Genomic DNA, 14,560 nt, shown 5'->3' with positions numbered 1-14,560 from the left:
AAAGTCGGGATAGAAGGAACATACTTAAAGATCACAAAAGCCATTTATGAAAAGCCCACAGCTAATACCATCCTCAATGGGGAAAAACTGAGAGCTTTTTCCCTGAGATCAGGAACACGACAGGGATGCCCACTCTCACCGCTGTTGTTTAACATAGTGCTGGAAGTTCTAGCATCAGCAATCAGACAACAAAAGGAAATCAAAGGCATCAAAATTGGCAAAGATGAAGTCAAGCTTTCGCTTTTTGCAGATGACATGATATTATACATGGAAAATCCGATAGACTCCACCAAAAGTCTGCTAGAACTGATACATGAATTCAGCAAAGTTGCAGGATACAAAATCAATGTACAGAAATCAGTTGCATTCTTATACACTAACAATGAAGCAACAGAAAGACAAATAAAGAAACTGATCCCATTCACAATTGCACCAAGAAGCATAAAATACCTAGGAATAAATCTAACCAAAGACGTAAAAGATCTGTATGCTGAAAACTATAGAAAGCTTATGAAGGTAATTGAAGAAGATTTAAAGAAATGGAAAGACATTCCCTGCTCATGGATTGGAAGAATAAATATTGTCAAAATGTCAATACTACCCAAAGCTACCTACACATTCAATGCAATCCCAATCAAAATTGCACCAGCATTCTTCTCGAAGCTAGAACAAGCAATCCTAAAATTCATATGGAACCACAAAAGGCCCCGAATAGCCAAAGGAATTTTGAAGAAGAAGACCAAAGCAGGAGGCATCACAATCCCAGACTTTAGCCTCTACCACAAAGCTGTCATCATCAAGACAGCATGGTATTGGCACAGAAACAGACACATAGACCAATGGAATAGAATAGAAACCCCAGAAAGAGACCCACAAACGTATGGCCAACTCATCTTTGACAAAGCAGGAAAGAACATCCAATGGAAAAAAGACAGCCTCTTTAACAAATGGTGCTGGGAGAACTGGACAGCAACATGCAGAAGGTTGAAACTAGACCACTTTCTCACACCATTCACAAAAATAAACTCAAAATGGATAAAGGACCTAAATGTGAGACAGGAAACCATCAAAACCTTAGAGGAGAAAGCAGGAAAAGACCTCTCTGACCTCAGCCGTAGCAATCTCTTACTCGACACATCCCCAAAGGCAAGGGAATTAAAAGCAAAAGTGAATTACTGGGACCTTATGAAGATAAAAAGCTTCTGCACAGCAAAGGAAACAACCAACAAAACTAAAAGGCAACCAACGGAATGGGAAAAGATATTCGCAAATGACATATCGGACAAAGGGCTAGTATCCAAAATCTATAAAGAGCTCACCAAACTCCATACTCGAAAAACAAATAACCCAGTGGAGAAATGGGCAGAAAACATGAATAGACACTTCTCTAAAGAAGACATCCGGATGGCCAACAGGCACATGAAAAGATGTTCAACGTTGCTCCTTATCAGGGAAATACAAATCAAAACCACACTCAGATATCACCTCACGCCAGTCAGAGTGGCCAAAATGAACAAATCAAGAGACTATAGATGCTGGCGAGGATGTGGAGAAACGGGAACCCTGTTGCACTGTAGGTGGGAATGCAAATTGGTGCAGCCGCTCTGGAAAGCAGTGTGGAGGTTCCTCAGAAAATTAAAAATAGACCTACCCTATGACCCAGCAATAGCACTGCTAGGAATTTATCCAAGGGATACAGGAGTACTGATGCATAGGGCCACTTGTACCCCAATGTTTACAGCAGCACTCTCGACAATAGCCAAATTATGGAAAGAGCCTAAATGTCCATCAACTGATGAATGGATAAAGAAATTGTGGTTTATATACACAATGGAATATTACGTGGCAATGAGAAAGAATGAAATATGGCCTTTTGTAGCAACGTGGATGGAACTGGAGAGTGTGATGCTGAGTGAAATAAGCCATACAGAGAAAGACAGATACCATATCGTTTCACTCTTATGTGGATCCTAAGAAACTTAACAGAAACCCATGGGGAAGGGAAGGAAAAAAAAAAAAAAAGAGGTTAGAGTGGGAGAGAGCCAAAACATAAGAGACTGTTAAAAACTGAGAACAAACTGAGGGTTGATGGGGGGTGGGAGGGAGGGGAGGGTGGGTGATGGGTATTGAGGAGGGCACCTTTTGGGATGCGCACTGGGTGTTGTATAGAAACCAATTTGACAATAAATTTCATATATTAAAAAAAATCAGTTTAAAATTTTTAAAAAATTTTTAATGCTTATTTATTTATTTTTGAGAGACAGACAGAGCTTGAGTGGGGGAGGGGCAGAGAGAAAGGGAGACACAGAATCCAAAGCAGGCTCCAGGCTCTGAGCTGTTAGCACAGAGCCTCATGAGGGGCTCAAACCCACAGAACTGCAAGATCATGACCTGAGCTGAAGTTGGACACTTCACCAAATGAGCGAACCAGGTGTCCCAAAAATCAGTTTAAATTTCTAAGAAGAAATGAAATTGCAAAATTTTACTCTATCTAAATTAGGAAATAAGCCCTTTCAGTCAACTATTCCTGAGCTATAAAGAAAGTAATTAAAATATTTCTAGTGTGTTGCTATGTAAATTTCAAAATATAATCAAGCAGGTTTAACGAGAGATGGGAATTAATGTTGGTGGGGAGGCCCTTTAGTTCTTCTTCAACAATAACATATAAAATAGTATTAACCGTATAGAATCCAATCTCAAGATTAGGTAGAATGGTATTTTGTCTGCAGTATCTGAATATCTCTCTTGCTATTTTTGTTATACAAAAGTGAGAGAAGAAAGTTGGAAACCCACAGGAAATTATTTTATCAATAACCTGTGAAAGGTCAAATCGCAGAACTGAGGTCCTAAACTAATGTATTCTTCTCTAGCAGGTAAAAACAGAAAAACAAAAAATTTAGAAGGTAAGTTGCTTTGAAGTTTTAAACTCTGCACAAATCCCCAAAGGGGGTCTAAATCTAAGATAAGGCTAAGAACATCAGTAATTACTAACAAAGTTTAGGGTAAAGAGTAAATTATGACAAGATAGAAGAAAAGGAAGCATATATGGAACACACATAAAAGTAGACAAAATAGTACCAAATTCAAAGCTATATATACATTACCCATACTCAATACATATTAAGATTTTGCCTCATTTGTTTCATCTATCCCTGGTTTGTTTTTTATTTTGCTAAGCTAAACTGGTATCATTTTATACTTTATTCCATAATCAAATATCCCTATCTTTAAAAAGGCCCTTTTACAGTTGATTTGTTTGAGTCAGGATCACAAATTACATTAGGTTATGTGTCTTGAATTTTTGAGTACTAGAGTAGTGCTGCTCCAAGTGTGGTCTGAACTGGTGTCTGTTCACGTACTGATTATTGTTAGTCCAAAAACTATTATCAAAATCTTCACACTCTTTGCCATAGGTCAAAACGATAAATTCAGAAAAGTAAAGACTTAGAAACTTTCATAGCAAGTTGACACTGTTCAAAACATCCAAGTGCATGGTCAGTGGACCTGTGACCCTGAAGCAGGCTGGTGGTCGTCACTGTCCCATAGTGACTCACATATGACCTAAGCTACATACTAGTCTTGCACATGGGGACCACTTACTGGTCACTGCCCAGAAAGGATATTTGAATAACAAACTTGCTAGATAGAGATGCAATCCTCTCTTCACTTCTTTATCCAACCATTAAATTTTTAAGGAAATTGGATCAGCTGTCCTTTAGATTTCTGTGTTTCCCTATTTGTTTCCTGTGATATCAATTAACTTGGTTCTCTATCAACTGACTTCTTTAATTGATTTCTATTCAGGCTCAACATTTTGAGCAAGAATATTTCATGGACTGTGCTCTGTGATATAAGTTATAAAACTTCAGCAAGTATGGGGCGCGTCGGTGGCTCAGTTGGTTGGGCAGCCAACTTCAGCTCAGGTCATGATCTCACAGCTCGAAGCCTCGTGAGTTCGAGCCCTGTGTCACGCTCTGTGCTGACAGCTGAGAGCCTGAAGCGTGCTTCCAATTCTGGTCTCCCCCTCTCTTTGTCCCTCCCCTGCTTTCTCTCTCTCTCTCTCAAAAATAAATAGACATTAAAAAAAAAAAACTTCAGCAAGTATATCATATCTGGATGCACTATTTTTAGTAATGTCATAACTAATCACTAGGTTCACGTGATGATAGCTCAATCCCTCCTTTCGAAATTCCCCATCAACTTTTCACCTAATAGTTTCATCCAGTGATTACTATCACTTAATTCATTTCATCAGACATTGAAAAGTAATGATTTTCTAATTCTACCATCATTTCTATGTATATTAGATGGAATTTTGAAAAAATAAAAGTTCCCTTATCACATTAGTCTATTTAGTTACCATGAAATATAGATCATACACAAAAAGTAAGATAAATGTTTATCTCTTTCCTTTTGACTAATAATTTTCTAACAAAAATCTTGATGTCCTAGATTCTCCCAATAATGTTCAATGGAGACTCTTCTACTCTATTCTCTCCTGTGTCTGTTCATTCTATCATTTTCTCTCTCTGTCTCTCTTTCTCTTTTATGAACTCTTGGATTTTGAAGATACTTGTCTTTCAAGCTGTTTGCATTCACTGTTATTTGCCATCTTTTGCTCTTCCTTATCCTAGAAGACTCAGAATAATATACCAAGACCAGTACAGTTGGTGCTAAATACACTTAAACAGAACTTTGTGAAAAGTTAACTGCAATTTCATTTATAGCATTATTTCTGTAATAAAAGACACTGAAAATTTCAAACAACTAGCTAAAAATTATAACCATAATTTGGCTTTTCATGTGCCAGAAACAGTGCTAAACTCTATGAATGTAAATCTCATTTAATCTACACAACTACGATGTTGTATGGTGGGTATTATTTTTATTCCTATCTTACAAAAAAAGAAAATAAAGGGTACGTAGGTGGCTCAGTTGGTTAAGCGTCTGACTTCGGCTCAGGTCACGATCTCAGTTTGTGGGTTTGAGCCCTGCATCGGGCTCTGTGCTGACAGCTCAGAGCCTGGAGCCTGCCTCAGATTCTGTGTCTCCCTCTCTCTCTGTTCCTCCCCCACTCACACTCTTTGTCTCTCAAAAATGAATAAACATTAAAAAAAAATTTTTTTTTAAAGAAAAGAAGTTTGGAGACGTTAACTAACTTGGCCAAAATCCAGCTAGTAAAGGGTAAAGGAAGGATTTATAGCCATGTTTAAGTCTAAAGTTAATGCTCTTAAATTGTATCTTTAATATCTGACAAACCATTCTGTTAAACAATGGCTCTCAACAAGAGTGTACCACCTCCCTGACAGGTTTGTAAATGTTGGGGGTACGGAAACAAGAACAGTCCTGCCCAGATGCCAAGAGCATGCATTCCACTGAAAAATAATGACTTAGACCTATTCTCCATATTCCACATACCTTTAAAATATAAAAATTGAAACTATTTTGATGACTTTAAGAAACTGTTTTATTTTTAAATTTTTAGATTATTTATATGTTTCATTAATTCACACTGCTCTTCTCATTAACTTTGCAGGGGAAGTAATGTTTTGCCTTATCTGTAAAGTTGAATTTAACCAATTCTGTAAATATTGTCATGATTCTTTTAAATTTAAGAAATAAAATGGATGGTGCCAAATCTATTTATAAATAATCCTGAAGGTATGAGTGACAATATGGGTACTCCTTAAAGGAGACGCTCTATATAGGGATAAACAGGATTCTTCTTAAAAAAAATTTTTTTAAATATTTATTTATTTTTTGAGAAGAAGAGAGAGAAAGCATGAGCAGGGGAGGGGCAGAGAGAAGGAGAGACAGAATGAAGCAGGCTCCATACTCTCAGCTTTCATCACAGGGCCCGACACAGGTCTCGAACTCATGAACCGCAAGATCATGACCTGAACTGAATGAAGTAGGACACTTAACCAACTGAGCCACTCAGGCACCCCACCAAGATTCTTCTTAAATATAACTTGCAGGAAAAAAAATAATGGTTTTTAGGGGTGGAGGGAGGCATTACGAAGGTATACAAGGATATACAAGGTGATGTATATGTTCACTCTCTTCAATGTATTGAGGGCTCATAGGTCTATATACACATCAAAACATCAAACTGTGTACTTTAAATATGTTCAGCTTGTTGTTTCCCAACTATACTTAAAGACAACTATGTTTTAGCAAAATAAAAATAAACTTCTGGAGCCTATAAAGTAAAACAACAGTGTAAGTATTCTCCTCAACAGTCCCACAAAAAAAAAATGAGATATAATACATATGTAAGGTTTGAAAGAAATAACCAAGTGACTGATTCATAATCTACTTCATAAAACTAACACAAAACTGCAGAAATTAAGTGGCAAAAATACTAACATCCCAAAATTCAGAAGAAAGGTATGTGCTTTGCCTAGAGCCCCCTTTACTAAGATCAACACCATGCACTGAGGCAGGGCGAGGTAAGAAACCACAGTCCTACCACACACACACCCAATCCCAGAAGTCATCAACTGGCCACACATATCCTACATACTATACATCACCGGCATGTTGGATTTGGTCCTGACTTTGAAAAATCTTTTTTAATTAGTTACCAATATTTGAAAATTTAGAGATTTCTCCCCCCTAGATCTTTTTCACTTTTCTTGGAAGATCTGGTAACCCCTGGGTCCATGTTCCCAACCTGGCAATAAGACAAGCACTCTGATCAGCTACAGGCCATAGGATGCAGTGTCCATATTGTCTTGTACCTAGCAGCTTGACCCTTTTATGTTACCATGCCCAGATTTCAAGGCTTTTGAGTTTGCAGTTCTTGCCCTAAGGCTATAAAGATTTTCTCTAAACAGTGTTTTGTTTTCTTTTGGTACTATCTATGGGCTCACCCCCACATTAAAGAAAACTGCCCTTAATTAGAGGTGCAATTCTCATTCCAAGGGTAGGGAACTTTCCTAACTCAGCAGGCAGTGGCAACAAACAAGGAGCCAAACACAGCCATCCCTATCTATCCCTGAAGCAGAGGCGAGACAAGAATAAAAACACATCCTGGAAACTAGTTTTTGATGCACTAGTTTCAACAAATTCAATGAGGAAATTTCGAACAGGTATTTAAGGATTATTTTACGAATCTCCCTCCTAGAGACCTACCCCAGCACCCCCCAACATGTGCATGCATGCAAACACACACACACACACACACACACACACACACACACAAACACAGTCCCAGCTCCCTCCCTAACCCATTCAGGTCACTGAAATGGTAACTGGAGTATCTATTATTCTACCTCCAGCTTAAGACAAAAGAAACTTTCTTTTTAAAAAAATCTGGTGAGGGACACCTGGGTGCCTCAGTGGGTTAAGCAATGACCTCTTGATTTGGTCTCTGATCATGATCTTGCTGTTGGTGACTTCAGGCCCCACGTTAGGCTCGGAGGTGACAGTGTGGAGCCTGCTTGGGATGCTCTCTCTCCCTCTCTCTTTCTGCCCCTCTCCCGCTCATTCTCTCTCTCTCAAAATAAATAAATAAGCTTTTTTAAAAAATCTGGTAAAAAGGAAAACTTTTGAAGAAATAGCCATCAAATTATTACAGGTCAAAAGAGGTCAGAAAGCTATACTCATTCAATGAATAAACAACCAGCACTTTCTAAAATCATTATATATCAGAAACAATGATATTAAAGTTAATGAAGGAGATATGTTATTATTATTACTTATTTTTCAACTTAATTCATAAAATAAGAGAAATATTACAAAGAAGGCAACAAAAATTCTTCATTTGCAGATGACCTCACTCTACCTAAGAAGTCACAAGAGAAATCACTGAGACTAAAAGGAAAACTCAGGTGATGGTATGGTTACAAAGTTGACATACAAAAGCAGCAACTCTTTTATATGTCAATAATCACAGAAGAAATAAGATTAATAAACTCAAAAAGAATAGCAAACAAAATTATAAAATACTCAGGAAAAAGATTAATAATAGGTGCTAATAATAAGGTCATGTTATCCTGGAGCAGGAGATGCCACAGAGGCTTAAGAACTGTCCAACAGGGCTGGAGTCTCCCCTGACACTCCGACACTCCCCACCCCAACCCCCATGAAAACTTAGCTGGCATATGACCCAAAGGAAATCATGGCTTCTCTCTCCAGTGGCACTCTAGACTGAATCAAGACCTGGATTTCCCTGGCCTAGTTCTGAATCATAGGAATCAGTTCAAAACTATTCACATTTCTCAGAATTCATACAGAAAACAGCCAATAAGCAAAAAAACAGGAATCACCACTTCTTTAGGAATGAGATTAACACATCAAGCAAAGGAAACATCCTCTCTGAAAATTATCTCAATGAACTCTTTAAAAGCTTGTGGCAGAGAATCTTAACTAAATGTCTGTGTGGAAATAGATAAGTACATAGACCTTTCACACTGTTATTACCAAATAGAATCAAAAGAAAGAATGTTTTGGAATGTGTTTACGATATTAAGAAATTCCCAATTAATTCAGTTCTCAGTATTTCAGAATTTGTGATTGTTTGACTATGATTTGGTTTCAGGATTATCTTTCCACTCTCTGGACAAAAGTACTTTCCTAAGAAAATTAATAGTGTAAATAAATGGTTTGAAGCACCACAGAAGCATCTGTTTACATTCAGATAGTTAATATGCTAAGCATTCTTATCTATTAAATTAAAGCAGGTCATCTAAGGACTTTTCTAGATAATACTTCATTAGCTTAATTATAATGAGTATATATAGTTGAAGCAATAAAATGGACATCTGTTTTAAAACATCTTCAATTCAAGCCTTTTACTAAATCAAACTAGCTTTCACATATTAGTTTCAATTACTGAGGTTCACATGGTCAAAAAAAAAAAAAACAAACCTTCATTTATATAGAATATAAAAATTTCTGTTCTTACCTTCAAAGTTCTCCATTCCCAGCCATCACCTATCTGCTGTGAATGTCTAATGAACTCTGCACAACAATGCTGGAATGTTTTTTCTCCAAAGAACTCATCTTCTTCCATACTAAATGATAACTGCAATATAAAAACTAAGTATAAGCATCAGCTGTGGAATGAATGTTAAAAGTAATTCTGCTAAATCACTTATTTCTTCAAACCAAAATTTGGGACACTGAACGGAAAATATTCTCAGAGACATTCCAAAAAAGTGTCACATTTCCATCTTTCTCAGTCTATCACCATTTTTTAATCAGGAAGAAAATGTGATCAACATGAAAACTGAAAACCTAGATTTATGGGGCGTCTGGGTGGCTCAGTTGGTTATGCATCCAAAAGCGTCCAACTTCAGCTCAGGTCATGATCTCTCAGGTTCATGAGTTCCAGCCGGGTATCAGGCTTTGTGTTGACACCTCAGAGCCTGGAGCCTGCTTTGGATTCTGTGTCTCCCTCTCTCTCTGCCACTCCCCCACTTGTGCTCTATTTCAAAAATAAACATTAAAAAAAATTTATTTAACCTAAATTTATAACAAATGTGTATCTAGGGTTCAAAAAGTTAATCTGTCCATAAATTTAGTTTCCAGAGCTTAATTTTATCTCACTTCTTCTAAGCTAATGTTTCCAAACAATCTCTTCAGAGCTTCCTTCTCTACTTCCTACCTTACTTAGCCCTTACGTAGATAGCATGGCAGTGCTTAGTAGAGCTGAGCTGTTCTTCACACTTATTAGAGTTCACCTCTCTAACAAATGATGTTCTAAAGCCTGAAAGTATTAGTTCTTCAAGGTGTAAAGTTAGGATCACCTTAGTAATTACCTACTTTATAGAATCTACAAATGTGACAAATCAAGGAATAGCCACATATTTGTTACATAAGTATGTCCAAAACATAAAGTATTTATAAAAAGAGAATTTTAAAGCTAGAAAGAAACTGATACATTATGTAATTCAAGTCCCTTAATGAGAAAAATTAGACCAAGTGAATTCCCATGGTCTCCTCTTTGGTGAAAAGCACCATCAAGAAAATTAGCACTTGTTGACTGCTTACTTTGTCAAGCACAATGCTAAATACTTTAAATTCCCATTTAACCCTCACACAACCCAAAGACTATTGTTATCCTCATTCCCCAAATGAAAAGGAGAAAGTAACCTGCTCAAGAAATGCAAATGAGAAAGGATTCAAACCCCAGGACGGCTCCAGGGCCAATGATCTGTCTATACTAGCTGATTCTCAGTGCAGTATTCTTTCTGATTATTCAAATTTAGTATGACCTATACAAGCATTTGTTCACTCATACAACAAATATGTACTTAATATCTATAGTAGGTACTGTGTGTGGTGAAGGTTAGATATACAAAATGAAAAATATGTATATATACAGCCCCTGCCTTGTATGATCTCACACTGTAATAAAGGGAGATAAGCAATAAAAATCATTACAGTAGAAACTCCCTTAACCAACTTCCATTCAACCAACTTGCCAGGTTAATCAAAATAGTATCCATCCCCTCAGTAAAACACTGACTGGTGTCTACAACATTCTGATCATGAAGCACCTCCTTCCCATCAGCTGAGTTTATGTTAACAAACCACATGTGTATATTATAAATACTACTTTAATTAAATACTCCACAAACCAAACCAATAAAATATAAGTTAAAAAAATAATAACTCTTATTTCTATGATTTAATGTCTCAGAAAGACTTTATAACACTAAGTCTCCATAAGAAAAAGAAACTATCATTGAAGTAGGTATGGACAATGTAACTGAAAAAATCGGTGGGGGAAAAACCAAAAAAAATGGTGGGAGGAAAACCATACAAATCTAGGATTCCATGCTCAGATTGCTACATGAATGGCTTGAATTCTTTCTTTTAAACCAAAATTGGAGGGGCTCCTGGGTGGCTCAGTCGGTTGAGCATCCAACTCTTGATTTCAGCTCAGGTCATGATCCCAGGGTTGCAGGATTGAGCCCTGCACTGGGCTCTGCACTGAGCTTGGAGCCTGCTTAAAATTCTCCCTCTCTCTCTCTCTCTCTCTCTCTCCCCCTCTCCCCTGCTTGTGCTGAAAAGAAAAAAAAATGGAAATATAGAGGATGCATTCTGGGTTCCAAATTCGTGAAGGAAGAATGAATTCCAACCAATTACCCATACTCAAAGAAAATCCCTTAGTCATACATGAGACAACTGGCAAATGAATGTATTTCTGTTCTAAGTATTTTTCTTAAGTATTTTAACTCTAGCTTTAATCAACGTCTTCAATTAATTGCTCAACTCTTAATTCTGACAGCACTGGAAAACAGGACTTCTATTTAAAGTACACACAAATGATGGAGTCCCTTATAAAGAGGGGATAGTGTGGGAGGGTGTGTGGGTGGGCGTGAAGATGAATCTTTAAGGTATATAAGAGTTTTTGTAGAGCAGATTGTCAGTGGGTGAAGCACAAGGGTTAGAACAGTAGTCTAAGCAGGAAAAATGGTATGAACAAAGGCAAGTTAGGGTGTAGAGAACACTAAGACTGATCTCAGAAACATGATGCAGGAAGTATAGAAGGTATAGGGAGATAGAGATAGTCTAGTCATATGCAAATTAAACTTGGCTGCCCTCTACTGGAGCTGAAAGACAGAGTGAAGGCCTCAAAGATACAAGATGGAAGAGTTCTAAACTTCTTGAAGGGAGGTTTGTGTGCCATGCAAGAGTTTGGACTACAAGGTGGTTGTGATTACCTTCAGCAATAATCAGTTCACCACACATGGGAACCAGCAGGGAGCTGCATTGGGCACACATGCAAAGCTAAGGTTTTGCTGGGTGGATTCAGTGTATGGATACATATAGAAGAAGGAATAGAATATGCTAGTGAGAATAGTTCAGAGTTTAGGTAGGAAACATACCAAAAGAAGACTGAAGGGGCTATGAAAATATGGTAGTATCAAAGAGTATTAAATACAAAAAGGGCTAACAACAACCATAGTGAAAGGAAAGAAAGGAAGCCTAGGAAGACTATGAGACTTTAGAACTTCAGGAGAGCTTACCAAGTATATAAAGTAACTTAGAGAAGAAGGTCACTGGATCTCAGTAAGTTTAGATAATTATGAGACTTGAAGTGCCTGGGTGGCTCAGTTGGTTATGCATCCAACTCTTGATTTTGGCTCAGGTCATGACTCTGTGAGGTCGGGCTCTATGCTGACAGCACAGAGCCTGCTTGGGATTCTCTCTCTCCTTCTCTCTCTGTCCCTCCCCTGCATGCTCGCTCTCTCTCTCTCTCTTTCTCTCACTCTCTCAAAATAAATAAATAAACATTAAAAAAAAGAAAACTATGAGGCTTATGTTTGCTGTTTTCCACATGGATACTGAAGTTACTTAGAATTATTTGGAGAGCTGGTGGGGGTGGAGAGCTCTTTAAATAAGGTGGAAGATGAAATGAAAAATTTGTAAATGACAAGGGACAAATGGTAGGAAATGGAAGAGCACAGAGATGATAAGTGATACATGGTGTATAATCCTGAGTTCATCAAGAATAAGCACTAATAAACATACATGTGATCCTGATGAGTTAGAACACAGCCTTGGATTCCTCCTCAAGATGGTGGTAAAAGTAGCCAGTAGGGACAGTATGTAAGGAAAAAAACAAAAACAAACAAAAAACCTAGCTTGCTATGTCTGGTGGAGCTGAATTTCATAGGATACGAAAGTCCTCAAAAAGAGCTTCCAAGGAACCTCAAAGGAGCAAGGATATTGACAAGAGGCTAGAGAAGCAGTGACCTAAAATTGGCTCTGGGGTAGGTAGTGGAGGCTACCAGCAGTCTCCATACCCTGAAATTTATAGGGTGGAGGAAGCAGCAGCTTCCACTCAAAGAACTTCAGTTTTTGTTTGTTGTTCTTTGTTTCAAAGCCAAGTTTCCTTTAAAACTAGTTAGTGGAAGCAATGACCTGTGAAGATGTTAACGTCATGTGATATGTAAGTGTGAAAACTGATCCACACTACATCCACTCGGCACCCCCACCCTAGAAATTCACAATACACACTGTGGTGGGGAAACTACTAACTTGGGGTTTCCTGATGCTTTTAACCATAAAATTCTTTTTCTGGGAATACTTAATTTACTTCACAGAATGTAGTAAAGACAATAATGGGTTTAGGATTTATATGTTTGTTTATTGCAGATGTGTACTCCTGAAATCACAATGGAAAATCTGAGAGGGTAAGAAAACAGTGGGAGAATAGGTTTGGGAAAAGAAAGCAGCAAGTACAGGAATGGAAGTACATAAGAGACAATAAAGTACCAGTACTCAGTACTTCTACTGAGGCAGTCATCAAATGTTTCAGGTATGGATGAGAGATCTCCGGGTTACATACCAAATCCCGGTTAAGGAGCTTCAGTGCATACAAGAGTTGAGAAAGTGATACCTAAGAAAGAAGACACTAAAAGGAAGAACGGAAGCCAACTTAGCAAAGGAGGGAGGCAAAGGAACAGGATGCACAAAAATCTGAATGTAAGGGAAGGTCTGGTAATCGAAGAACTCTTGCTTAACTGAAATACAGAGGTAGAAGAGAGGTACTGAGAGAACTACTGCTGATGAAGACAGAAGAGCCTGGTACCCTGACGGCTCAAAAGGGTGTTGAAAGTGGGGGGAATCTGATCATATTTGCATTCTGGCTTCCAGGAGGGACTACAGGCTTTGCCTGACTAAATGAAGACCAGTTGATAGTCTCTAGCAATAATCCAGGAAAGACAAAATGATGCTAAACAGAGCCAAACACTGGAGGTAGGGTAGAAGAGGGAGAGATTCAAAAGACATTTTGCTGGTATACTCATTACAACTGGTGATCTTCATGTGTGAGGGATAGATGAGAGAAAAGATTTAAGAGAGATTCCCAGCTCTTCACCCTAGGTAGTGGTGCACTGATCAAGAGCAGGTTTGGGGACTGAGATGGGCTTAATTTAACCACACTGAGCTTGAGTTTAAAAAGCCTGTGGAATAACCACGTGAAGGGAATCTAGCAGGCATTTGGAGATGGATCTGGAATTCAGAAGGAAAGAGAGATCTGGGCCAGAAATACTGATTGTAAATCAACATTACATAAATAAGAGAACACATATGATCACTCAGAGAGAGGATACAGAACTAGAATAGGGAGACCAAAAAGGAGCAGTCAGAAAATTAGGGTTTTTTTTTAACTATATAATGACCCTGACATATATTGAGATACTAAATCAAACAAAAATTGAATGTAATTCATTTAAAAAAATACTAATATATTTTGGCATATTTTATAAATTCCAAACAAACCCTTATTTAACAACAAAATTGAACTAAAGCAAAAACACTCCATTCCCTAAGCCCCCCCCCCACCCCGGGTTACTTGAGGTTTACCTAACTATTCAAAATGTTAGTTGAAACATAAAATTTCACTCAATAGCCGTAGTTTATCTAATTAACAGCTCTGTGCCAGTAGCAAGATGACAGCACATCAAAGCACCAATTAATATTTGGTTGAATACTTTTAAAATTAGGGACTGGGCTTTGCTGAAGGATGTTACATATAATAATACATACACTTATGGCTTGATTACAAAATTAAGAACTATATTATATTGAAATGATA

At 37.7% G+C, this 14,560-nt stretch overlaps 1 protein-coding gene across 24 annotated transcripts in view; it reads right to left on the bottom strand.

The window, feature by feature from the left end:
* The window catches only part of ATG10 (autophagy related 10), a 275,188-nt gene that overhangs the window by 245,207 nt on the left and 15,421 nt on the right, over positions 1-14,560 (bottom strand). For all 24 annotated transcript variants that reach the window (XM_023258050.2, XM_045033243.1, XM_045033235.1 and 21 more), the window contains one exon: positions 8,912-9,031. In XM_023258050.2, the coding sequence (XP_023113818.1) occupies positions 8,912-9,019 (108 nt within the window). In that variant the 5' untranslated portion in view covers positions 9,020-9,031. The remainder of the gene's footprint in view (positions 1-8,911; positions 9,032-14,560) is intronic.

This window comes from Felis catus, chromosome A1 (genome assembly GCF_018350175.1).
Source record: "Felis catus isolate Fca126 chromosome A1, F.catus_Fca126_mat1.0, whole genome shotgun sequence".
Lineage (NCBI taxonomy): Eukaryota > Metazoa > Chordata > Mammalia > Carnivora > Felidae > Felis > Felis catus.
This window is presented reverse-complemented; position numbering and strand designations above follow the sequence as displayed.